Source organism: Toxotes jaculatrix, chromosome 9 (genome assembly GCF_017976425.1).
Source record: "Toxotes jaculatrix isolate fToxJac2 chromosome 9, fToxJac2.pri, whole genome shotgun sequence".
NCBI lineage: Eukaryota > Metazoa > Chordata > Actinopteri > Toxotidae > Toxotes > Toxotes jaculatrix.
The window spans coordinates 4,388,330-4,416,257 of NC_054402.1; the positions used below are offsets into that span (position 1 = coordinate 4,388,330).

The 27,928-nt window shown below is 33.4% G+C and overlaps 2 protein-coding genes across 2 annotated transcripts in view; both read left to right on the forward strand.

The window, feature by feature from the left end:
* Window positions 1-4,724: 4,724 nt before the first annotated feature.
* tmprss5 (transmembrane serine protease 5) lies at window positions 4,725-10,753 on the forward strand. Its single transcript, XM_041046466.1, has 13 exons — window positions 4,725-4,844; window positions 5,006-5,144; window positions 5,476-5,556; window positions 6,326-6,439; window positions 6,795-6,930; window positions 7,164-7,277; window positions 7,376-7,419; window positions 7,594-7,756; window positions 7,902-8,086; window positions 9,040-9,138; window positions 9,262-9,404; window positions 9,547-9,699; window positions 10,583-10,753. The coding sequence occupies exons 1-13, from the start codon at window positions 4,725-4,727 to the stop codon at window positions 10,589-10,591; spliced, it is 1,500 nt and encodes a 499-aa protein (XP_040902400.1). The 3' UTR covers window positions 10,592-10,753.
* A 268-nt stretch (window positions 10,754-11,021) lies between these two features.
* Window positions 11,022-27,928, forward strand: part of pih1d2 (PIH1 domain containing 2) — a 33,779-nt gene continuing 16,872 nt past the window's right edge. The window contains exon 1 of the mRNA XM_041046841.1: window positions 11,022-11,204. Coding sequence (XP_040902775.1) covers window positions 11,022-11,204 — 183 coding nt within the window. The remainder of the gene's footprint in view (window positions 11,205-27,928) is intronic.

Consider the following 27,928-nt stretch of genomic DNA (forward strand, 5'->3'; position numbering starts at 1 on the left):
GTTGGGTAATGATGGGCTCCAGCTTTATTTAGGAATGAGATCCCCACCCAGGGGGTATGTTACAGGTACTTCTGCAGTTACGAAATACACACAAATATATTTAATAATTAATAACAAACCCCGGTAAAGTACTGGCTACAACCGGACAAGCCGGTCGCATCACGTGTGCGATCACGTGATGCGACGTCGACGTCATTGCGCTACGTTCCTGTTCTCCCGCGTGCACAAGCTGAAGACATACACCAGTTCACAAAGTTAGTTATAGTTTGGTTAAGTAGTATAAACTCTCACGTTACCTGCAACTCCAGCCTCTGATGTTGACCAGTTCTGAGTCGCTGATGAAACGTGAGTGTTGCTGTGGTCTCTTAGCTTGTTGTCGCTAAGTTTGTTTACCTGCTACCGGGCCGCTATGCTAGCTAGCTAGCTTGATTGTTTTCCACCGCAGGTTGCGGTTGTCGTGTGTTTGGGTGAAGTTTGCTCATGTGTGTTTACATGTCAGTTCATTTCTGTGTGGGCTGTGGGGTTGTGTGTCTCTGTGTTAAATGAGGGGAGTGAGAGGAGGTTGCGTGATTGATGCAGCACTTTATTTCAGCCCGTGTTAAGTTGTGTTATGTTCTGTTACCCCGTAGAGTATTTCCCGCGTGTTGGAGAGGTATTTTACACATACAGACCACGACTTGTGTAGACTGATTTTAGTACTGCCTGTATTCTGTCATGTTTGTGTGTATTAGTGAACCTCTTACAGCTCAAATGGTTATTTTTATATTTTTATGTGCTCCTTTATCTAGTTACATTTAATGAGGCTGTATAATATGTGTTGATGATAGAGCTGAATGCCATTCTTATTACTTATTTCAGACTGCTGTGATGCTGTGAATGTCAGAGGAGAACAAATACAGCTGGAGCACCGTTTCAGATCCTGTCCCGCTTTACCTGTGTCCTGACCGGCACTCCATCTTGTCTGCTGCTAAACATCTCAGTAATTAGTGCACCAGCCTCCTACTCAACAGTTTGATATTTCTAAAAATGCATTATTTACTTTCTTGCAGGGTTAGAAAAGACGATCAGTACCATCATAGCTGCTCGCAAACTTCTACAGGGCCACAATCGAAAGCATCCTGTGCCTCAGTGTGACAATGTGGTATGGCAGCTGCACAGCACAGGACAGGAAGGACTTAACCCAGGCGGTGAAGACAGCACCGGGGATTGTAGGCTGTCGGCTACCAGATCTCCATCAGGAAAGCGGTACAGGAACATTAAAACAAGCACCATCAGAGTCAGGGACAGCTTCTTCCCCAGAGCTGTAAAAGCAATAGCCCCACCACAGTGAAAACACCCACATCCCATCCCCCTACAGGACCCTCAAACATGCCCCCCCCCACTTACTTTTATCTACTTATTTACTTTACTTACTCTACTTTGTGTTTATATTTTCGTAAGTGTTCCTTTCCTTTTAAGTATTTGTGTTATTTATTTATATGTGTGCCTTAAAGCCGGGAGTCTCTGCAAAATTTCGTTATGTTCACATGATGACAATAAAGACTCTTGAATCTTGAATCATATCTGCCAGGAGACAATTAGCTTAGCTTAGCAGAAGGAATGGAAACAAGGTCAAACAGCTAGCCTCGATAAATCCAAAGGGAAAACAATTCGCCTACCAACACACAACTTCGTCATGGTACTGTAACACTTGACTTTGTTATTTCCAGGCTTTATGCTGAGCCAAGCTAACTGGCTGCTATATTTAGCTTCCTTTCTAGCTGACAGATACGAGAGCGGTGTCAGTCTTCTCACCTAACTCTCGGCAAGAAAGAGAATCATGTTTCCCCCCAACAATCGATTTATTCCTTTAATTAAGATTCAATGACAATTCAGCGTGACTAGCCGTGTTCATGAAGGAGCACTTGAGCTCATCTGAGAGGGTTCATCTGAGGCTGTGTCAGACAAAAAGCATCCACCTCTGCATTTGGATTGTGTATTTAACAGGCTCCACTCTGCCCTGCCTACATCTGTGGGCAATCCAACCTTTAACGGCCATCTCTGCCAAGAGGTCACGGCCAACAGCATCAATGGCACAACTCTCATGACGGCCCCCACACCAATGAACCAGCTTTAAATGCCTTGGTGGGCTGGACTTTGACAAAAAAAGAAAGAAAGAATAGAAAAGCTGTAGAGGCAAACGCTGGCCATCGGAAAAAAAAGCTTCCCTCTCCTCTGTGCAGTTAGAACCTAAGGATTTCGGTGGAGGGGGAGAAGTGAGAGACCGCATCTGACTTTCAAGGTTTGGACACAAAGAGGCAGACATACTAATGACTGAGATAAGAGTGGAGCTGATCAAATCTCACACCACCATACAAGGCGAGAGCTTCCCCTCCTGAGCAGAGAGACACAGATACAGCAAACTGGGCCACAGCCAGCCTCTTCACAGTGGAGCCTCAGACCGTGGAACATGAATAAATGAATGTAGTCCACACTGGGGCATCTGGGATACCTCTCCCTTCTGCTGCGCAAGGTGACAGACTGTTATTGTTGTAGTCTCATTGGAGGGATCTACTCATGAATTCTATGTGCTGATCAAAAGACGAACATGACACTTACAGGGGACTGGCCTAGATGGTTTTTGTGGTTTCGTTTAATATTAAGTGATATTTGTATGATAGCCTACTCTCACTACGGTTAATGCAGTCTTATTCAACATTCCTGCCATAAAGCTTGTACTTCATGAAGCTGGTACTGTTAAGTTTTGTTTTGTTTTTTTTGTTTAAATTAATTATACATTTATCTGATTATTCTTTAGTTTATATGTATATTATATGATTGAAGATTATATTTTTTCAGATTATATGTGTCAGAAAAAAATCTCATATTCATATTGCTTATTTTGTCTGATCTTCCCTAAATGAGTCCAGTGAATGGCAGGTTTATAAAATCTGTTTACTCTGCCGTCTGAGAAAACTAATTTCACCACAAGAGGGAGACATGAAATCCTTATGAACATTACCAAACACCAGGTATGTTTTTTCTTGCTATTCTGTTTGCCTCTGCAGTGGAAAAATTCAGTGCAACACTAATATTATCAAACATTTTTAACCTTTCAGTCTTGCGAATATGAAATTCAGCTGTTGCTGCATCACATGCAATTTACACCACTGTTGCAATGTTCATTACTCTGCGTTTGATTTCCAAATAATTCCATATGACACCTGTTAGATGAGCCAAAAAGATCTAGGCCATTTCTTGGATTCAGCCTTGACAGTCAGACGAGGAGGAATTTTCTTCCTGGCAGTTGATCCCTTCACCTGGACTCTCGCTAATCCCACACCACACGTATGGGAGATGGATAAACAACCTTTGTATCAAATGCTCCTTTAGCCACAAGGATCAAATTAGCATTTTTTTTTCAATAAAAAAATCAATGTGTTTTTCAGGAAATGAAGTGAAGACCTCTCTCTGAGTTCAAGTCTTTAGTTGGTTAAGGAGTTAAGGATTTCTTTTTGAAGCTGCTCAAACGTCACCTTTACTACTGCACTTAAAAAGACAAGACATTTGAAATACAGAAAAGCAATATCAAAAATCAAAACAAAACATGCGACTGTGAGCTGGTTAAAAGAGCGGAGAGAGAAGAGAAAGTCATCTGTCAGTGAGAAGACAGAACAGACTTCATTTTGTTCTTGGTTGTTGAGAGACGATAGCTTTGGATTCCAGATGATGGGGATTGACGTGATGTGAGACTTTTCAACAATTTGCAATAATGACCTTTTCTCAGAACCTACAAACTGTCAGGTAATAACAAGTCTCAGGTGAAAATGGACAATCTCTTGGCAAAGATAGAAAGTGTAACCTAGCAACCCCCCGGTGTCCTATCAATAGTCGGCTTGGAGGTATCTCTGGAGATGCTCCCCCCTACAAAGACCTGGTTCAGCTTGCTTCCACAGGCCCCATGACCCCCCTGGACAAACAACAGCCTCATTCTCTGCACCACTGCTGACCTCATTGTCTCTTTGTGAAGGGAAAATCCAGAGTTGCATTCTGTTAAATGGCAAATGGTGCATCAACTGCAAGCGGGACAGACCTCTCTACCTCCAGCACAGGCCTACAGATGAGCTCGGACACTGCTGCTTTTTCCTTAGGACTGTATGCAAGGAAAACATGGTAAGAAAAGCGAGGGGAAAGGGGGGCTAAATATTCACCACACCTTGCTCCATCTGTTTACTGTAAGCAATCCTGACCAAAGCTCCATTCTCACATTGTCACCTTCACTTGCACCCTCACAATTTACAGTAACAGCTGCTGAGGACACATGTAGTGCTCATTTCAAACTTGTATCACACTTGTTTTCTCATGTTTCCGTATGTTTTATTTATTCACTCTTCATGTGCATCTTTTGACCTATGCTGTACAGCTGTACTAAACTTCTAAACTTGCTCCTGCACTATATACAACTCATGCTAATTCCAGAGTAATACAAGACAGCAGATGGTGTGGCATTTATTTGGATGGATTTTGTACTGTAATTGCAGAATACCAAGCCTGCTCTCACATCTACAGTATGGAGAGCTTTATTATAATGACTGTTACATGTTGCTTATAGAAACAGCTCCTCCTTGGAGGGTAAGCCCAACAAAAACGCACACTCCAGAGTGGGAAAACCTTTCAGCGAAACAGGAACAGGCAATGTGTTTTAACCTCAAATAAAAATGCGTTGTACAAGACACAAAACAGGCATGTCAAGGCTTCAGCTTGACTATCATAGCCCCATCACATACACCTGTACCCTGTACACACCTACAGCTGAGACCCTATACATCTGGACGGGTCAGTGGCTGCTAACATCCAGGATAACAGTGCTCCTAATTAAATCCGACAGAGCCTGACAGGTGCAGAGTTGTTGAGCAGCAGATGGTCAGCAGGTAGTCTCTGTCACAAGTAAGCAAACTTGCCAAAACTTTATCAAATAGGAACGAGCCGCAAATGAGGTCTGACGTGCCTGCTGTAATTCTTACAGAGTCTTGATGGAGACACATTATCAGTGATTGAGAACCCGACGGCTGTCAGTCATTCTTTTCACTCAGACAAAACTGCAGGAGTCGCAGGGACCAAGAGAGTGCAGGGCTGGTTGAAAGGGATTCATTCCACGACTCACGGTAAGCTCCAGCAGTGCACCACCTGATGGGTATCAAGCCTCAGACTACAACAGCAATTCTGCCTCATTAGTGCAAAAAAGAAAAAAAGAATAAAACCAAACTGAATCTGCAGTGTTGTGATAAGAAGTCCAGTAAAGCAGGGCTTTCTTATAAAAATGTCACTGTGTAGATTTGTTTTTCAACACCTCAGTGTCGTGAGCACAGTTTATTCATTTCTGTCTCAGTGCTGTGTGTCAGTGTGCTATATATGTAACAGCTGACATTTAATACTTCTTCCCAGCTCATATCTGGGATCAGAAGTCATTAACGCCAGTCTTAACTGTTGCTTTAGCTCACAGGCTGGTGAGGCTGCTGGCAGCGGTGTGTGCGGTTGGGCTCCTGGGAGGCTTAGCTGTAGGTGTCTGGTTTCTAGGTGAGTCACTGTGTCTAACAAAGAATTGCTAAATGAGCTTAACAGTAACCAAGAACTGGAAATGAATGTGCAAAACGTCTAGTTACAGCCACTCAAGCTCCACTGCACAGTAGAGCTCAGCTCATGCTGGATTTCTGAGGCCAATAAAAAAAATCAGCATTTAAAAGTTTTTTAAGTTGATATAAGGCTGCAACTAATTCCTTTCATTACTGGTTAATCTGCCAGTTGTTTCAGCTTATTTCTCAGCTGATCAATGAATTGTTTAGTCTACAAAACATAAGAAAACACTAAGAAATGCCAGAGTTTTCTCTTGTTGTCTCTTTTTGTCTAATCAACAGTCAAAAAACTAAAAGATATTCAATATATCTTAATGTAAGACAATGAATAACCGCTAGAATTTAGATGCTGGAACCATCAAATGTTCAGCAATAACTATATCTATATATTTATCTGTACTACAGACTATAACTGATACTACAGATTTGTGGGCATGGGTTTAAAAGTAAAGTTCCCTAAATTTTTCCCATCAAACTGTTCAAGGACTGTGTTCGTGAATTCATTAAAAAGGAGCACTCCTATGATTTTTCATATTAAAGTCAATCTAAAGTCAGTGAATTTAATTTGATGGGAAATGTAAGAAATGTAGGAGCCAGTGTTTCTGGAGCAGAGACACTGGCTGGTGCACTGATCTGATCATCTGGTAACTTCGGAAACAACATGTTTTGCTGCTGATTAAACAACTAATTAACTATATCTTTACTACATATAGTCAAACTTCTGCTGAGGCCTTCCTCCTCCCAAAGTCCAGTGGGACTTGGGGACACAAAGGAGACGTCGTTCTGCAATGTGACAGAGGACATTTCTGTCTCTGACCCCAGGAAAGGTCTGTGCTCCCTCCTTTTTGTTTTATGAATTAACGGTGCAGGATTGTGTGGTTGCTTAGTTTATTGTTACCCGATTCATCGTACCGGGTCATGGTTCACACCTCTGTAGTGATTTTTGGTTGAGCAGTAGCAACATTATCATTCACTCGCTGCTTCTTGTTGCCTTTTATTCACTCTTGAGAGATGCCCATTGACTGACATGAAAACATCACAGATAATGAAGTGTCTGTATTGACTACATTAGCATAGATGCTCGTGTTTTCTCCTAATCATTTCCCACTCATAGAAGAGGCTCGTTCATTACTGATGACTGAGAGCTTGCCTCTGGAGGGATTTTCAATCAATCAGGTTCAGTGTTTTACAGAATCAGCCCGGAGAACTCCCTCCTGGAGATCCAGCTGGGGAAGCTACCCACCTGGCTGCCAGTGTGCTACGAAAGGTGGAACTCTTCCCTGGGAACGCTGGTCTGCAGACAGCTGGGTTATCTGAGGTTTGCACCCCTGACAGGATCACACGCACACACCGCCTCAGCCCTTAACACTGATTGAGACCGGAGCGCCCACACACTAACTTATAGTTTAATCTCAGCCGGCTTTTTCAAGCTTGAAGGCTTGGCTTATTTATGATCTGCTAATACCTCATTTGCAATCTGGCTTCACACCTTATGAATCTGAATTGTCTTAATTTTCACTCCCACCCATTTTACATATGTTCTCTTACCAGACTGACCAAGCATAAAGGAGTGAATCTAACCGATATCGGGCCAAACTATACCGATGGCTTTATACAAATTACCTCAGAACACAAGAGCAGCCTGGAAAATATGTGGCAATTCAGGTAAGGCAATTTGTCTGAGGACATCATACTCATAATGATGCAGTGGCTACTGACACATTAATTATGCATCATTAGTTACTCAATTTATTTTCATTTAGGGGGAGCTGTATCACAGGGAAGGTTATTGCTTTGCAATGTTTTGGTGAGCAAATTAAACTTAACTTTTTTGTTTGACTTTGCACCCAACACAAAGCCCTGTAGTTCTCAGCTAATTCTTAGAAAAAAAAGGCTTTACATCAGTGTGGCAGAGAGAGTGAGTGATGTCACCTTCTGACCAATCCAGTTCAACTTTTTGATGAATGGGATCTCTGTATAGAGTGTGGGACACGAGCGAAGTTGCCCAGGATAATCGGAGGGGTGGAGGCGACGCTGGGCAGGTGGCCCTGGCAGGTCAGCCTCTACTACAGCAACCGTCACACCTGTGGAGGCTCCATCATCACCAGTCAATGGGTAGTCACAGCTGCCCATTGTGTGCACAAGTAAGACTGCAGACCTTACCAGGACTAAAGGTCAGAGGTTACAGCCTCTGTGAAGAGCAATAATCGCTCATTAACAGGTGTACCACACTGAACACATGACAGTTCCCTCTTATCACTGTCTGCCTTTTCTTTTCTCAAATGTCAGCTACAGGCTGCCTCAGGTATCCAGCTGGGTGGTCTATGCAGGTATTGTCACTCGCAGCTCAGCTAAAATGGCTCAGCACACAGGATATGCGGTGGAGAAGATAATCTACAACAAGAACTACAACCACAGGAGCCACGACAGTGATATAGCGCTGATGAAACTGCGGACTCCGCTGAATTTCTCAGGTCAGCCAGGCAACCCCCTCACAAGCTTTGCACACAACATATGAGCTGAGATAGCAGCACTCCAAAAAGGCCATGAGCACTACTATTACCAATACTGTGGCCTGAGTTTACTATTTTATTTTCGAATGCATACACGTTTCAGCAAACAAAGAACAACAGAGTGGTATCCTCTACCTTTTATAAAGAATAACTTCTCTAACCATAATGAACAGTGACACAGATTTCACATCACAAAATCCTCTCTTCAACCATTTCTTAAGGAACCTATTCTTTGTACAAGTTCAAAAATGAAGGCATACAACCTCAAAGTTTAAAGAATATAAATGTCTTCATGTCTGCTGGGAATCTTCTATGTTTATGACATATAAAACTATTCTGCTTTGAGTAATAATTTGTGTCAGATCTGATTTTTCCACAAAAAAGTTGAATTACCTTGTAATCTTTAAATATGCAAATATTTTTCATTTCCAAAATTTAATTGCTGGACACAACATGTCTGCTACTTCACTCTAAAGTCCACTCTCAGCGTTTGTTACTGAAAGTCACATACTGGACCACGATTATCATGAAGTCATCCTTGTTTGTCTTGTTTGTTCCCAAACTGAGATTTCAGGTGAGCGCAGAGAAACTTTTCCCCTTCAGCTGGTGAAAGTGAAAACAGCTTTCTAGTGTCAAACTCTGCACATTCATCATTCTGCACAGTGAAGCTTAAATCTTCATGTGAGGTAGATGTGAGGTTAAGTTCAGGGTGAACTTGAGGGAGCCTATTACAAGACAAAATCTTAGCAAGAGGAGAAAAAATATAGCATATGTATGTCTCTTAAATAGTGTGGAAGCCTTAATGAAAGGCTTTGAAAGAAAAATCATAATTTATTCCAAATTATCATGTTCCAATCTGTTCAAATTGAGATATAAAGAGGCTAAATTAATTACTTCTTTTCCCCTTTAACTAGATACAATTAGGCCCGTCTGCCTGCCTCAGTATGATTATGATCTTCCAGGAGGAACACAGTGTTGGATCTCTGGATGGGGATACACACAGCCCGATGGTGGTAAGATGCTACTGCAGCTCTCTAAAACAAATTTACATCTGCTGCAAGTCTAATGAAAACATGATGACAGAGTGTGCCGAGTGTACTGACAGAGAAGCCTTAAATATGTCTTTTCTCTTTCAGTTCACTCACCTGACACCCTTAAAGAGGCGCCAGTTCCCATAATAAGCACAAAGAAGTGTAACAGCTCCTGCATGTACAATGGAGAGATCACACCACGGATGCTTTGTGCCGGATACACAGAGGGAAAAGTGGATGCATGTCAGGTCAGATGCATGTATTGTACACTACCTTGCAAAGGCATTTTAAAGATCCATCCTCTTGTCTGTGTTTTGCTTACAGTGGAACACTGGCCTATTGAAAGCTGGATCAGTCTATAATGAACAGTGTCTGTGTTAACCTCTCCAGGGGGATAGCGGGGGCCCTCTGGTGTGCCAGGATGAAAATGTGTGGAGGCTGGTAGGGGTTGTCAGCTGGGGGACAGGATGTGCTGAGCCCAACCATCCTGGGGTTTACACCAAAGTGGCTGAATTCTTGGGCTGGCTCTATGACATGATTGAGGTAAACAGGCATTAGAAATCGACATAGAAATTCTGTGGTAGAAATGAACTAAATTCCATTGGTCCATTGTGTTCTGTACATTCTACTTCACTACATTTACACTTTGTAGGTCAAATGTATACAAAACATTCGATCATCTTATAAAATATAATGCTTTGTGGATTAGACTAGCTGCAACTACCAACTCTTTTCATTATTGATTAATCTGCCAGTTATGTTTGTGATTAATCATTCAGTCGCTCAGAACCCACATCTTCAAACCCTTTACTATAAAATCAGACAAACAAAAAACAGGAAATCTTTTCATTTGAGAAGCTGGAACCAGCAAAAGTTTGGCACGTTTGAATGAAAAAAATATATAACTGAAATGATCAATCAGTTATCAAAGTAGTTCCAGATTAATTTTCTTTCGATTAACTAATCATTCTAGCTGTAGACTAGAGCACCCAACGGTATGTAAAGTAGTTCAAATTAACTTCACACTGACCAACATTAAAAAGCTGCTTACACAGTAAATGATGAATTAATGATAAAGATATTCCAGTAAAACTGTGAAAGAGGCCATCGTGCTGCCTCATGAGTCCTTTTAATTTTGATGCTACATTTTATTGATAATGCTTCTGTTCTTCTTAAATAACTTTTTGAACACAGGATTTTTCTTCTGGAGTGTTTTTACATTGCTACTTTTGCACGAGTAAAAGAAAACAATACCTCTTACACCACTTCAGAAATATCAGAGAGCCCTGAATAATTCCACACACAGCCATTATTATAATTTTTTTTTTTACATCATCAGCAACAAGATGACATATTTAAAAAGGCGCAATGGAATATAATTACAGTTTTTACACAGACTGCTAATAATGATGGATTCTCTTTGCAGAATTACTGAGGAGAGCTCATGAACAACAAGAAGGATGCTACTGATACTACTGTTTGAAACATCTGAAAATTATAGTTAATATTTTTAGTGTCCGTTATATAATGTACTTATAAAGACATTGCTGGAGCCTGGAGATGTTTACGTTATGTTTTTTCATGTACTATATATATAAATTTTACCTCTTATAAAACTGTGTCGTGTGATTATTGAGCTGCAGTTCTCCTTTTTCACTGCTAGGTGGTATCTGTGTAGCATTTCCGCTCATATTGTCTCCATAGCAACTGACAACATTAGCAGAAGAAGTAGTTTGTTGTAGTTGTGAGTTATTGCTCTGTATTTTAAGATATATATCTATATATATCTATTTCAAAATAATATTCAGACTTTCTCTAGTTGTTTTCTCAGCAGAGAGCTAACTAAGCTAGACATTTACCTTAAAATGTCGTCCACTGGCGGCACAGAGGACGTTTTGCACCAGGTAAAGCAGTTTTGGTCTATGCTGGACGATCTTTCTGAGAATGACCCCGCAGCGTACCGGAAGTTCATCCACAAACAGATGAAGGAAGGAGCTGAATTCATAGCACCGCCTGAGCTCCACTCTTGTCTGTGCACTGAAATGTTGGTAAGTTAAGTGGCAGTAGCTTCTGTTGTGTTAACTAGCTAACTCTGCGTTTCTTTCGACAAACATTTTGCGTCAGGGCAGGGAATAAAGCACCAAGGCAGAGGTGAGTAATAACGAGTTATATTTACTCCGTTACATCTACTTGAGTAAGTGAAAAGAAAATGCTTCTAGGAGTAGTTTTAAATCAATATAGTTTTTACTTTTACTTGAGTAGATTTATAAAGAAGAAACGGTAGGCTACTCTTACTACATTAGGCTATACTGAGCTCGTTACTTTTATCTAGTCATGGCGGATCGAGGCTTTGTTGAAGCTTCGACACCTGATTCAAAAAAAATGGTTAATTACCCGAGGCTTCAATGACAGTGCTCCAGTAGGACATCTATAGGTCAATAAAAAAAAAGTACAATCAAAATATGACATTTATTGGTTCATCGATTTAGGATTTGATTCGCCATGCACATTTTTGTTCGACTACACGTCATTATGGTTTTAAGCTGACACAATAAAATACATATATTAAATATATATATTAAATACATAGGCTATATTATTTGACACGTCTGATTGTTGTAGGAAACAGCGATATACTTGGCCTGATATTTTGTGTTATGGATCGTAAGCTATCCTTAAACAAGTCTAAATAGTCCATAGCTTAAAAGATGTTGAATACTGGGTGTTCAGTCCCCAGATGGCAAATGTGATCTCATTCCAAATGTTTAATTCATGAGCTAAATAACACGCAGCTCTGACGGGAATCGAATCCACGCTGCATTGTTGCTAGAAAACTAAACCAGTGACAGGGTTTCGATACTGAATGAAGCAGTAAAGTGGTTCATACGTCATAAATCATGTGATTTTTCCTAACCAAAACACACACGTCTGACTCCGAGTCTAACCTCGAGACCTCAAAATGTCATAAAAAACGTCATAGTATAGTAAGGCGTCAAAATCGGTCAAAAAAAGTCAAAAAAATTTTTGACCTCAAAATGTTATAAAAAACATCATAGTATAGTAAGGCGTCAAAATCGGCCAAAAAAAGTCAAAAATTTTTTTTACCTCAAAATGTCATAAAAAACGTCATAGTACAGTAAGGCGTCAAAATCGGCCAAAAAAAGTCAAAATTTTTTTTGACCTCAAAATGTCATAAAAACGTCATAGTATAGTAAGGCGTTTTTTTCGGCCAAAAAAATGAAAAATTTTTTTTGACCTCAAAATGTCATAAAAAACGTCATAGTATAGTAAGGCGTTTTTTTTTCGACCAAAAAAATGAAAACATTTTTTTGACCTCAAAATGTCATTAAAAACGTCATAGTATAGTAAGGCGTCAAAATCGGCCAAAAAAGTCAAAAAAATTTTTGACCTCAAAATGTCATAAAAAACGTCATAGTATATTTTTTTCGGCAAAAAAAATGAAAAATTTTTTTTGACCTCAAAATGTCATAAAAAACGTCATAGTATAGTTAAGGCGTTTTTTTCGACCAGAAAAAGTCAAAAATTTTTTTGACCTCAAAATGTCATAAAAAACGTCATAGTATAGTTAAGGCGTTTTTTTCGACCAAAAAAAGTCAAAATTTTTTTTGACCTCAAAATGTCATAAAAAACGTCATAGTATAATAAGGCGTCAAAATCGGCCAAAACAATGAAAATTTTTTTTGACCTCAAAATGTCATAAAAAACGTCATAGTATAGTAAGGCGTTTTTTTCGACCAAAAAAATGAAACATTTTTTTTTACCACAAAATGTCATAAAAAACGTCATAGTATAGTAAGGTGTTTTTTTCGACCAAAAAAATGAAAAAAATTTTTTGACCTCAAAATGTCATAAAAAACGTCATAGTATAGTAAGGCGTCAAAATCGGCCAAAAAATGTCAAAAAAATTTTTGACCTCAAAATGTCATAAAAAACGTCATAGTATAGTAAGGTGTTTTTTTCGACCAAAAAAATGAAAAAATTTTTTTGACCTCAAAATGTCATAAAAAACGTCATAGTATAGTAAGGTGTTTTTTTCGACCAAAAAAAGTCAAAATTTTTTTTGACCTCAAAATGTCATAAAAAACGTCATAGTATAGTAAGGCGTTTTTTTCGACCAAAAAAATGAAAAAATTTTTTTGACCTCAAAATGTCATAAAAAACGTCATAGTATAGTAAGGCGTCAAAATCGGCCAAAAAAATGAAAAATTTTTTTTGACCTCAAAATGTCATAAAAAACGTCATAGTATAGTAAGGCGTTTTTTTCGGCAAAAAAAAGTCAAAATTTTTTTTGACCACAAAATGTCATAAAAAACGTCATAGTATAGTAAGGCGTCAAAATCGGCCAAAAAAAGTCAAAAAAATTTTTGACCTCAAAATGTCATAAAAAACGTCATAGTATAGTAAGGCGTTTTTTTTGACCAAAAAAAGTCAAAATTTTTTTTGACCTCAAAATGTCATTAAAAATGTCATAGTATAGTAAGGCGTCAACATCGGCCAAAAAAAGTCAAAAAAATTTTTGACCTCAAAATTTCATAAAAAACGTCATAGTATAGTAAGGCGTTTTTTTCGACCAAAAAAATGAAAAAAATTTTTTGACCTCAAAATGTCATAAAAAACGTCATAGTATAGTAAGGCGTCAAAATCGGCCAAAAAAAGTCAAAAAAATTTTTGACCTCAAAATGTCATAAAAAACGTCATAGTATAGTAAGGCGTCAAAATCGGCCAAAAAAATGAAAAAAATTTTTTGACCTCAAAATGTCATAAAAAACGTCATAGTATAGTAAAGCGTCAAAATCGGCCAAAAAAATGAAAAAAATTTTTTGACCTCAAAATGTCATAAAAAACGTCATAGTATAGTAAGGCGTTTTTTTCGGCAAAAAAAATGAAAAAAAAATTTTTGACCTCAAAATGTCATAAAAAACGTCATAGTATAGTAAGGCGTTTTTTTCAGCAAAAAAAGTCAAACTTTTTTTTGACCTCAAAATGTCATAAAAAATGTCATAGTATAGTAAGGCGTCAAAATCGGCCAAAAAAAGTCAAAAAAATTTTTGACCTCAAAATGTCATAAAAAACGTCATAGTATAGTAAGGCTTTTTTTCGACCAAAAAAATGAAAAAAATTTTTTGACCTCAAAATGTCATAAAAAACGTCATAGTATAGTAAGGCGTCAAAATCGGCCAAAAAAAGTCAAAAATTTTTTTGACCTCAAAATGTCATAAAAAACGTCATAGTACAGTAAGGCGTCAAAATCGGCCAAAAAAAGTCAAAATTTTTTTTGACCTCAAAATGTCATAAAAACGTCATAGTATAGTAAGGCGTTTTTTTCGGCCAAAAAAATGAAAATTTTTTTTTGACCTCAAAATGTCATAAAAAACGTCATAGTATAGTAAGGCGTTTTTTTTTCGACCAAAAAAATGAAAACATTTTTTTGACCTCAAAATGTCATTAAAAACGTCATAGTATAGTAAGGCGTCAAAATCGGCCAAAAAAGTCAAAAAAATTTTTGACCTCAAAATGTCATAAAAAACGTCATAGTATATTTTTTTCGGCAAAAAAAATGAAAAATTTTTTTTGACCTCAAAATGTCATAAAAAACGTCATAGTATAGTTAAGGCGTTTTTTTCGACCAAAAAAAGTCAAAAATTTTTTTGACCTCAAAATGTCATAAAAAACGTCATAGTATAGTTAAGGCGTTTTTTTCGACCAAAAAAAGTCAAAATTTTTTTTGACCTCAAAATGTCATAAAAAACGTCATAGTATAATAAGGTGTCAAAATCGGCCAAAACAATGAAAATTTTTTTTGACCTCAAAATGTCATAAAAAACGTCATAGTATAGTAAGGCGTTTTTTTCGACCAAAAAAATGAAACATTTTTTTTTACCACAAAATGTCATAAAAAACGTCATAGTATAGTAAGGTGTTTTTTTCGACCAAAAAAATGAAAAAAATTTTTTGACCTCAAAATGTCATAAAAAACGTCATAGTATAGTAAGGCGTCAAAATCGGCCAAAAAATGTCAAAAAAATTTTTGACCTCAAAATGTCATAAAAAACGTCATAGTATAGTAAGGTGTTTTTTTCGACCAAAAAAATGAAAAAATTTTTTTGACCTCAAAATGTCATAAAAAACGTCATAGTATAGTAAGGTGTTTTTTTCGACCAAAAAAAGTCAAAATTTTTTTTGACCTCAAAATGTCATAAAAAACGTCATAGTATAGTAAGGCGTTTTTTTCGACCAAAAAAATGAAAAAAATTTTTTGACCTCAAAATGTCATAAAAAACGTCATAGTATAGTAAGGCGTCAAAATCGGCCAAAAAAATGAAAAATTTTTTTTGACCTCAAAATGTCATAAAAAACGTCATAGTATAGTAAGGCGTTTTTTTCGGCAAAAAAAAGTCAAAATTTTTTTTGACCACAAAATGTCATAAAAAACGTCATAGTATAGTAAGGCGTCAAAATCGGCCAAAAAAAGTCAAAAAAATTTTTGACCTCAAAATGTCATAAAAAACGTCATAGTATAGTAAGGCGTTTTTTTTGACCAAAAAAAGTCAAAATTTTTTTTGACCTCAAAATGTCATTAAAAATGTCATAGTATAGTAAGGCGTCAACATCGGCCAAAAAAAGTCAAAAAAATTTTTGACCTCAAAATTTCATAAAAAACGTCATAGTATAGTAAGGCGTCAAAATCGGCCAAAAAAATGAAAAAAATTTTTTGACCTCAAAATGTCATAAAAAACGTCATAGTATAGTAAAGCGTCAAAATCGGCCAAAAAAATGAAAAAAATTTTTTGACCTCAAAATGTCATAAAAAACGTCATAGTATAGTAAGGCGTTTTTTTCGGCAAAAAAAATGAAAAAAAAATTTTTGACCTCAAAATGTCATAAAAAACGTCATAGTATAGTAAGGCGTTTTTTTCAGCAAAAAAAGTCAAACTTTTTTTTGACCTCAAAATGTCATAAAAAATGTCATAGTATAGTAAGGCGTCAAAATCGGCCAAAAAAAGTCAAAAAAATTTTTTGACCTCAAAATGTCATAAAAAACGTCATAGTATAGTAAGGCTTTTTTTCGACCAAAAAAATGAAAAAAATTGTTTGACCTCAAAATGTCATAAAAAACGTCATAGTATAGTAAGGCGTCAAAATCGGCCAAAAAAAGTCAAAAATTTTTTTGACCTCAAAATGTCATAAAAAACGTCATAGTATAGTAAGGCGTTTTTTTCGACCAAAAAAATGAAAAAAAATTTTTGACCTCAAAATGTCATAAAAAACGTCATAGTATAGTAAGGCGTTTTTTTCGACCAAAAAAATGAAAAAAATTTTTTGACCTCAAAATGTCATAAAAAACGTCATAGTATAGTAAGGCGTTTTTTTCGACCAAAAAAAGTCAAAATTTTTTTTGACCTCAAAATGTCATTAAAAATGTCATAGTATAGTAAGGCGTCAAAATCGGCCAAAAAAAGTCAAAAAAAATTTTGACCTCAAAATTTCATAAAAAACGTCATAGTATAGTAAGGCGTTTTTTTCGACCAAAAAAATGAAAAAAATTTTTTGACCTCAAAATGTCATAAAAAACGTCATAGTATAGTAAGGCGTCAAAATCGGCCAAAAAAAGTCAAAAAAATTTTTGACCTCAAAATGTCATAAAAAACGTCATAGTATAGTAAGGCATTTTTTTCGGCCAAAAAAAAGTCAAAATTTTTTTTGACCTCAAAATGTCATAAAAAACGTCATAGTATAGTAAGGCGTTTTTTTCGACCAAAAAAATGAAAAAAAATTTTTGACCTCAAAATGTCATAAAAAACATCATAGTATAGTAAGGCGTTTTTTTCGACCAAAAAAAGTCAAAAATTTTTTTGACCTCAAAATGTCATAAAAAACGTCATAGTATAGTAAGGCGTTTTTTTCGACCAAATTAATGAAAAAATTTTTTTGACCTCAAAATGTCATAAAAAACGTCACAGTATAGTAAGGCGTTTTTTTTGACCAAAAAAAGTCAAAATTTTTTTTGACCTCAAAATGTCATTAAAAATGTCATAGTATAGTAAGGCGTCAAAATCGGCCAAAAAAAGTCAAAAAAAATTTTGACCTCAAAATGTCATAAAAAACGTCATAGTATAGTAAGGCGTTTTTTTCGACCAAAAAAATGAAAAAAATTTTTTGACCTCAAAATGTCATAAAAAACGTCATAGTATAGTAAGGCGTTTTTTTCGGCCAAAAAAAAGTCAAAATTTTTTTTGACCTCAAAATGTCATAAAAAACGTCATAGTATAGTAAGGCGTTTTTTTCGACCAAAAAAATGAAAAAAAATTTTTGACCTCAAAATGCCATAAAAAACGTCATAGTATAGTAAGGCTTTTTTTTCGACCAAAAAAAGTCAAAAAAATTTTTGACCTCAAAATGTCATAAAAAACGTCATAGTATAGTAAGGCGTTTTTTTCGACCAAAAAAATGAAAAAAAATTTTTGACCTCAAAATGTCATAAAAAACGTCATAGTATAGTAAGGCGTTTTTTTCGACCAAAAAAAGTCAAAAATTTTTTTGACCTCAAAATGTCATAAAAAACGTCATAGTATAGTAAGGCGTTTTTTTCGACCAAAAAAATGAAAAAATTTTTTTGACCTCAAAATGTCATAAAAAACGTCAAAGTATAGTAAGGCGTTTTTCTTGACCAAAAAAAGTCAAAAAAATTTTTGACCTCAAAATGTCATAAAAAACGTCATAGTATAGTAAGGCGTTTTTTTCGACCAAAAAAATGAAAAAAATTTTTGACCTCAAAATGTCATAAAAAACGTCATAGTATAGTAAGGCGTTTTTTTCGACCAAAAAAAGTCAAAAATTTTTTTGACCTCAAAATGTCATAAAAAACGTCATAGTATAGTAAGGCGTTTTTTTCGACCAAAAAAATGAAAAAATTTTTTTGACCTCAAAATGTCATAAAAAACGTCATAGTATAGTAAGGCGTTTTTTTTGACCAAAAAAAGTCAAAATTTTTTTTGACCTCAAAATGTCATTAAAAATGTCATAGTATAGTAAGGCGTCAAAATCGGCCAAAAAAAGTCAAAAAAAATTTTGACCTCAAAATTTCATAAAAAACGTCATAGTATAGTAAGGCGTTTTTTTCGACCAAAAAAATGAAAAAAAAATTTTTGACCACAAAATGTCATAAAAAACGTCATAGTATAGTAAGGCGTCAAAATCGGCCAAAAAAAGTCAAAAAAATTTTTGACCTCAAAATGTCATAAAAAACGTCATAGTATAGTAAGGCTTTTTTTCGACCAAAAAAATGAAAAAAATTTTTTGACCTCAAAATGTCATAAAAAACGTCATAGTATAGTAAGGCGTCAAAATCGGCCAAAAAAAGTCAAAAAATTTTTTGACCTCAAAATGTCATAAAAAACGTCATAGTATAGTAAGGCGTTTTTTTCGACCAAAAAAAGTCAAAATTTTTTTTGACCTCAAAATGTCATTAAAAATGTCATAGTATAGTAAGGCGTCAAAATCGGCCAAAAAAAGTCAAAAAAAATTTTGACCTCAAAATTTCATAAAAAACGTCATAGTATAGTAAGGCGTTTTTTTCGACCAAAAAAATGAAAAAAAATTTTTGACCACAAAATGTCATAAAAAACGTCATAGTATAGTAAGGCGTCAAAATCGGCCAAAAAAAGTCAAAAAAATTTTTGACCTCAAAATGTCATAAAAAACGTCATAGTATAGTAAGGCGTCAAAATCGGCCAAAAAAAGTCAAAAATTTTTTTGACCTCAAAATGTCATAAAAAACATCATAGTATAGTAAGGCGTTTTTTTCGACCAAAAAAATGAAAAAGAATTTTTGACCTCAAAATGCCATAAAAAACGTCATAGTATAGTAAGGCTTTTTTTTTCGACCAAAAAAAGTCAAAAAAATTTTTGACCTCAAAATGTCATAAAAAATGTCATAGTATAGTAAGGCGTTTTTTTCGACCAAAAAAATGAAAAAAAATTTTTGACCTCAAAATGTCATAAAAAACGTCATAGTATAGTAAGGCGTTTTTTTCGACCAAAAAAAGTCAAAAATTTTTTTGACCTCAAAATGTCATAAAAAACGTCATAGTATAGTAAGGCGTTTTTTTCGATCAAATTAATGAAAAAATTTTTTTGACCTCAAAATGTCATAAAAAACGTCACAGTATAGTAAGGCGTTTTTTTTGACCAAAAAAAGTCAAAATTTTTTTTGACCTCAAAATGTCATTAAAAATGTCATAGTATAGTAAGGCGTCAAAATCGGCCAAAAAAAGTCAAAAAAAATTTTGACCTCAAAATGTCATAAAAAACGTCATAGTATAGTAAGGCGTTTTTTTCGACCAAAAAAATGAAAAAAATTTTTTGACCTCAAAATGTCATAAAAAACGTCATAGTATAGTAAGGCGTTTTTTTCGGCCAAAAAAAAGTCAAAATTTTTTTTGACCTCAAAATGTCATAAAAAACGTCATAGTATAGTAAGGCGTTTTTTTCGACCAAAAAAATGAAAAAAAATTTTTGACCTCAAAATGCCATAAAAAACGTCATAGTATAGTAAGGCTTTTTTTTCGACCAAAAAAAGTCAAAAAAATTTTTGACCTCAAAATGTCATAAAAAATGTCATAGTATAGTAAGGCGTTTTTTTCGACCAAAAAAATGAAAAACAATTTTTGACCTCAAAATGTCATAAAAAACGTCATAGTATAGTAAGGCGTTTTTTTCGACCAAAAAAAGTCAAAAATTTTTTTGACCTCAAAATGTCATAAAAAACGTCATAGTATAGTAAGGCGTTTTTTTCGACCAAAAAAATGAAAAAATTTTTTTGACCTCAAAATGTCATAAAAAACGTCAAAGTATAGTAAGGCGTTTTTCTTGACCAAAAAAAGTCAAAAAAATTTTTGACCTCAAAATGTCATAAAAAATGTCATAGTATAGTAAGGCGTTTTTTTCGACCAAAAAAATGAAAAAAATTTTTTGACCTCAAAATGTCATAAAAAACGTCATAGTATAGTAAGGCGTTTTTTTCGACCAAAAAAAGTCAAAAATTTTTTTGACCTCAAAATGTCATAAAAAACGTCATAGTATAGTAAGGCGTTTTTTTCGACCAAAAAAATGAAAAAAATTTTTTGACCTCAAAATGTCATAAAAAACGTCATAGTATAGTAAGGCGTTTTTTTTGACCAAAAAAAGTCAAAATTTTTTTTGACCTCAAAATGTCATTAAAAATGTCATAGTATAGTAAGGCGTCAAAATCGGCCAAAAAAAGTCAAAAAAAATTTTGACCTCAAAATTTCATAAAAAACGTCATAGTATAGTAAGGCGTTTTTTTCGACCAAAAAAATGAAAAAAAAATTTTTGACCACAAAATGTCATAAAAAACGTCATAGTATAGTAAGGCGTCAAAATCGGCCAAAAAAAGTCAAAAAAATTTTTGACCTCAAAATGTCATAAAAAACGTCATAGTATAGTAAGGCTTTTTTTCGACCAAAAAAATGAAAAAAATTTTTTGACCTCAAAATGTCATAAAAAACGTCATAGTATAGTAAGGCGTCAAAATCGGCCAAAAAAAGTCAAAAAATTTTTTGACCTCAAAATGTCATAAAAAACGTCATAGTATAGTAAGGCGTTTTTTTTGACCAAAAAAAGTCAAAATTTTTTTTGACCTCAAAATGTCATTAAAAATGTCATAGTATAGTAAGGCGTCAAAATCGGCCAAAAAAAGTCAAAAAAAATTTTGACCTCAAAATTTCATAAAAAACGTCATAGTATAGTAAGGCGTTTTTTTCGACCAAAAAAATCAAAAAAAATTTTTGACCACAAAATGTCATAAAAAACGTCATAGTATAGTAAGGCGTCAAAATCGGCCAAAAAAAGTCAAAAAAATTTTTGACCTCAAAATGTCATAAAAAACGTCATAGTATAGTAAGGCGTTTTTTTCGACCAAAAAAATGAAAAAAAATTTTTGACCTCAAAATGTCATAAAAAACGTCATAGTATAGTAAGGCGTTTTTTTCGGCCAAAAAAAAGTCAAAATTTTTTTTGACCTCAAAATGTCATAAAAAACGTCATAGTATAGTAAGGCGTTTTTTTCGACCAAAAAAAGTCAAAAAATTTTTTGACCTCAAAATGTCATAAAAAACGTCATAGTATAGTAAGGCATTTTTTTTGGCCAAAAAAAAGTCAAAATTTTTTTTGACCTCAAAATGTCATAAAAAACGTCATAGTATAGTAAGGCGTTTTTTTCGACCAAAAAAAGTCAAAAATTTTTTTGACCTCAAAATGTCATAAAAAACGTCATAGTATAGTAAGGCGTTTTTTTCGGCAAAAAAAAGTCAAAAATTTTTTTGACCTCAAAATGTCATAAAAAACGTCATAGTATAGTAAGGCATTTTTTTCAACCAAAAAAAGTCAAAAAATTTTTTGACCTCAAAATGTCATAAAAAACGTCATAGTATAGTAAGGCGTTTTTTTCGGCAAAAAAAAGTCAAAAATTTTTTTGACCTCAAAATGTCATAAAAAACGTCATAGTATAGTAAGGCGTTTTTTTCGACCAAAAAAATGAAAAAAATTTTTTGACCTCAAAATGTCATAAAAAACGTCATAGTATAGTAAGGCGTTTTTTTTGACCAAAAAAAGTCAAAATTTTTTTTGACCTCAAAATGTCATTAAAAATGTCATAGTATAGTAAGGCGTCAAAATCGGCCAAAAAAAGTCAAAAAAAATTTTGACCTCAAAATTTCATAAAAAACGTCATAGTATAGTAAGGCGTTTTTTTCGACCAAAAAAATGAAAAAAATTTTTTGACCACAAAATGTCATAAAAAACGTCATAGTATAGTAAGGCGTCAAAATCGGCCAAAAAAAGTCAAAAAAATTTTTGACCTCAAAATGTCATAAAAAACGTCATAGTATAGTAAGGCGTTTTTTTCGACGAAAAAAATGAAAAAAATTTTTTGACCTCAAAATGTCATAAAAAACGTCATAGTATAGTAAGGCGTCAAAATCGGCCAAAAAAAGTCAAAAAAATTTTTGACCTCAAAATGTCATAAAAAACGTCATAGTATAGTAAGGCCTTTTTTTCGGCCAAAAAAAAGTCAAAATTTTTTTTGACCTCAAAATGTCATTAAAAATGTCATAGTATAGTAAGGCGTCAAAATCGGCCAAAAAAAGTCAAAAAAAATTTTTGACCTCAAAATGTCATAAAAAACGTCATAGTATAGTAAGGCGTCAAAATCGGCCAAAAAAAGTCAAAAAAATTTTTGACCACAAAATGTCATAAAAAACGTCATAGTATAGTAAGGCGTCAAAATCGGCCAAAAAAAGTCAAAAAAAATTTTGACCTCAAAATGTCATAAAAAACGTCATAGTATAGTAAGGCGTTTTTTTCGACCAAAAAAATGAAAAAAATTTTTTGACCTCAAAATGTCATAAAAAACGTCATAGTATAGTAAGGCGTCAAAATCGGCCAAAAAAAGTCAAAAAAAATTTTGACCTCAAAATTTCATAAAAAACGTCATAGTATAGTAAGGCGTTTTTTTCGACCAAAAAAATCAAAAAAAATTTTTGACCACAAAATGTCATAAAAAACGTCATAGTATAGTAAGGCGTCAAAATCGGCCAAAAAAAGTCAAAAAAATTTTTGACCTCAAAATGTCATAAAAAACGTCATAGTATAGTAAGGCGTTTTTTTCGACCAAAAAAATGAAAAAAAATTTTTGACCTCAAAATGTCATAAAAAACGTCATAGTATAGTAAGGCGTTTTTTTCGGCCAAAAAAAAGTCAAAATTTTTTTTGACCTCAAAATGTCATAAAAAACGTCATAGTATAGTAAGGCGTTTTTTTCGACCAAAAAAAGTCAAAAATTTTTTTGACCTCAAAATGTCATAAAAAACGTCATAGTATAGTAAGGCATTTTTTTTGGCCAAAAAAAAGTCAAAATTTTTTTTGACCTCAAAATGTCATAAAAAACGTCATAGTATAGTAAGGCGTTTTTTTCGACCAAAAAAAGTCAAAAATTTTTTTGACCTCAAAATGTCATAAAAAACGTCATAGTATAGTAAGGCGTTTTTTTCGGCAAAAAAAAGTCAAAAATTTTTTTGACCTCAAAATGTCATAAAAAACGTCATAGTATAGTAAGGCATTTTTTTCAACCAAAAAAAGTCAAAAAATTTTTTGACCTCAAAATGTCATAAAAAACGTCATAGTATAGTAAGGCGTTTTTTTCGGCAAAAAAAAGTCAAAAATTTTTTTGACCTCAAAATGTCATAAAAAACGTCATAGTATAGTAAGGCGTTTTTTTCGACCAAAAAAATGAAAAAAATTTTTTGACCTCAAAATGTCATAAAAAACGTCATAGTATAGTAAGGCGTTTTTTTTGACCAAAAAAAGTCAAAATTTTTTTTGACCTCAAAATGTCATTAAAAATGTCATAGTATAGTAAGGCGTCAAAATCGGCCAAAAAAAGTCAAAAAAAATTTTGACCTCAAAATTTCATAAAAAACGTCATAGTATAGTAAGGCGTTTTTTTCGACCAAAAAAATGAAAAAAATTTTTTGACCACAAAATGTCATAAAAAACGTCATAGTATAGTAAGGCGTCAAAATCGGCCAAAAAAAGTCAAAAAAATTTTTGACCTCAAAATGTCATAAAAAACGTCATAGTATAGTAAGGCGTTTTTTTCGACGAAAAAAATGAAAAAAATTTTTTGACCTCAAAATGTCATAAAAAACGTCATAGTATAGTAAGGCGTCAAAATCGGCCAAAAAAAGTCAAAAAAATTTTTGACCTCAAAATGTCATAAAAAACGTCATAGTATAGTAAGGCCTTTTTTTCGGCCAAAAAAAAGTCAAAATTTTTTTTGACCTCAAAATGTCATTAAAAATGTCATAGTATAGTAAGGCGTCAAAATCGGCCAAAAAAAGTCAAAAAAAATTTTTGACCTCAAAATGTCATAAAAAACGTCATAGTATAGTAAGGCGTCAAAATCGGCCAAAAAAAGTCAAAAAAATTTTTGACCACAAAATGTCATAAAAAACGTCATAGTATAGTAAGGCGTCAAAATCGGCCAAAAAAAGTCAAAAAAAATTTTGACCTCAAAATGTCATAAAAAACGTCATAGTATAGTAAGGCGTTTTTTTCGACCAAAAAAATGAAAAAAATTTTTTGACCTCAAAATGTCATAAAAAACGTCATAGTATAGTAAGGCGTCAAAATCGGCCAAAAAAAGTCAAAAAAATTTTTGACCTCAAAATGTCATAAAAAACGTCATAGTATAGTAAGGCATTTTTTTTGGCCAAAAAAAAGTCAAAATTTTTTTTGACCTCAAAATGTCATAAAAAACGTCATAGTATAGTAAGGCGTTTTTTTCGACCAAAAAAAGTCAAAAATTTTTTTGACCTCAAAATGTCATAAAAAACGTCATAGTATAGTAAGGCGTTTTTTTCGGCAAAAAAAAGTCAAAAATTTTTTTGACCTCAAAATGTCATAAAAAACGTCATAGTATAGTAAGGCATTTTTTTCAACCAAAAAAAGTCAAAAAATTTTTTGACCTCAAAATGTCATAAAAAACGTCATAGTATAGTAAGGCGTTTTTTTCGGCAAAAAAAAGTCAAAAATTTTTTTGACCTCAAAATGTCATAAAAAACGTCATAGTATAGTAAGGCGTTTTTTTCGACCAAAAAAATGAAAAAAATTTTTTGACCTCAAAATGTCATAAAAAACGTCATAGTATAGTAAGGCGTTTTTTTTGACCAAAAAAAGTCAAAATTTTTTTTGACCTCAAAATGTCATTAAAAATGTCATAGTATAGTAAGGCGTCAAAATCGGCCAAAAAAAGTCAAAAAAAATTTTGACCTCAAAATTTCATAAAAAACGTCATAGTATAGTAAGGCGTTTTTTTCGACCAAAAAAATGAAAAAAATTTTTTGACCACAAAATGTCATAAAAAACGTCATAGTATAGTAAGGCGTCAAAATCGGCCAAAAAAAGTCAAAAAAATTTTTGACCTCAAAATGTCATAAAAAACGTCATAGTATAGTAAGGCGTTTTTTTCGACGAAAAAAATGAAAAAAATTTTTTGACCTCAAAATGTCATAAAAAACGTCATAGTATAGTAAGGCGTCAAAATCGGCCAAAAAAAGTCAAAAAAATTTTTGACCTCAAAATGTCATAAAAAACGTCATAGTATAGTAAGGCCTTTTTTTCGGCCAAAAAAAAGTCAAAATTTTTTTTGACCTCAAAATGTCATTAAAAATGTCATAGTATAGTAAGGCGTCAAAATCGGCCAAAAAAAGTCAAAAAAAATTTTTGACCTCAAAATGTCATAAAAAACGTCATAGTATAGTAAGGCGTCAAAATCGGCCAAAAAAAGTCAAAAAAATTTTTGACCACAAAATGTCATAAAAAACGTCATAGTATAGTAAGGCGTCAAAATCGGCCAAAAAAAGTCAAAAAAATTTTTGACCTCAAAATGTCATAAAAAACGTCATAGTATAGTAAGGCGTTTTTTTCGACCAAAAAAATGAAAAAAATTTTTTGACCTCAAAATGTCATAAAAAACGTCATAGTATAGTAAGGCGTCAAAATCGGCCAAAAAAAGTCAAAAAAATTTTTGACCTCAAAATGTCATAAAAAACGTCATAGTATAGTAAGACGTTTTTTTCGGCAAAAAAAAGTCAAAATTTTTTTTGACCTCAAAATGTCATAAAAAACGTCATAGTATAGTAAGGCATTTTTTTCAACCAAAAAAAGTCAAAAAATTTTTTGACCTCAAAATGTCATAAAAAACGTCATAGTATAGTAAGGCGTTTTTTTCGGCCAAAAAAAGTCAAAAATTTTTTTGACCTCAAAATGTCATAAAAAACGTCATAGTATAGTAAGGCGTTTTTTTCGGCCAAAAAAATGAAAAAATTTTTGACCTCAAAATGTCATAAAAAACGTCATAGTATAGTAAGGCCTTTTTTTCGGCCAAAAAAAAGTCAAAATTTTTTTTGACCTTAAAATGTCATTAAAAATGTCATAGTATAGTAAGGCGTCAAAATCGGCCAAAAAAAGTCAAAAAAAAATTTTTGACCTCAAAATGTCATAAAAAACGTCATAGTATAGTAAGGCGTCAAAATCGGCCAAAAAAAGTCAAAAAAATTTTTGACCACAAAATGTCATAAAAAACGTCATAGTATAGTAAGGCGTCAAAATCGGCCAAAAAAAGTCAAAAAAATTTTTGACCTCAAAATGTCATAAAAAACGTCATAGTATAGTAAGGCGTTTTTTTCGACCAAAAAAATGAAAAAATTTTTTTGACCTCAAAATTTCATAAAAAACGTCATAGTATAGTAAGGCGTTTTTTTCGACCAAAAAAATGAAAAAAATTTTTTGACCTCAAAATGTCATAAAAAACGTCATAGTATAGTAAGGCGTTTTTTTCGACCAAAAAAAGTCAAAAAAAATTTTGACCTCAAAATGTCATAAAAAACGTCATAGTATAGTAAGGCGTTTTTTTCGGCACAAAAAATGAAAAAAATTTTTTTGACCTCAAAATGTCATAAAAAACGTCATAGTATAGTAAGGCGTTTTTTTCGACCAAAAAAAGTCAAAAAAATTTTTGACCTCAAAATGTCATAAAAAACGTCATAGTATAGTAAGGCGTTTTTTTCGACCAAAAAAATGAAAAAATTTTTTTGACCTCAAAATGTCATAAAAAACGTCATAGTATAGTAAGGCGTTTTTTTTGACCAAAAAAAGTCAAAATTTTTTTTGACCTCAAAATGTCATTAAAAATGTCATAGTATAGTAAGGCGTCAAAATCGGCCAAAAAAAGTCAAAAAAATTTTTGACCTCAAAATTTCATAAAAAACGTCATAGTATAGTAAGGCGTCAAACTCGGCCAAAAAAATGAAAAATTTTTTTTGACCTCAAAATGTCATAAAAAACGTCATAGTATAGTAAGGCGTTTTTTTCGGCAAAAAAAAGTCAAAATTTTTTTTGACCTCAAAATGTCATAAAAAACGTCATAGTATAGTAAGGCGTTTTTTTCGGCAAAAAAAAGTCAAAAATTTTTTTGACCTCAAAATGTCATAAAAAACGTCATAGTATAGTGAGGCGTTTTTTTCGGCAAAAAAAAGTCAAAATTTTTTTTGACCTCAAAATGTCATAAAAAACGTCATAGTATAGTAAGGCATTTTTTTCAACCAAAAAAAGTCAAAAAATTTTTTGACCTCAAAATGTCATAAAAAACGTCATAGTATAGTAAGGCGTTTTTTTCGGCAAAAAAAAGTCAAAAATTTTTTTGACCTCAAAATGTCATAAAAAACGTCATAGTATAGTAAGGCGTTTTTTTCGACCAAAAAAATGAAAAAATTTTTTTGACCTCAAAATGTCATAAAAAACGTCATAGTATAGTAAGGCGTTTTTTTTGACCAAAAAAAGTCAAAATTTTTTTTGACCTCAAAATGTCATTAAAAATGTCATAGTATAGTAAGGCGTCAAAATCGGCCAAAAAAAGTCAAAAAAAATTTTGACCTCAAAATTTCATAAAAAACGTCATAGTATAGTAAGGCGTTTTTTTCGACCAAAAAAATGAAAAAATTTTTTTGACCACAAAATGTCATAAAAAACGTCATAGTATAGTAAGGCGTCAAAATCGGCCAAAAAAAGTCAAAAAAATTTTTGACCTCAAAATGTCATAAAAAACGTCATAGTATAGTAAGGCGTTTTTTTCGACCAAAAAAATGAAAAAAATTTTTTGACCTCAAAATGT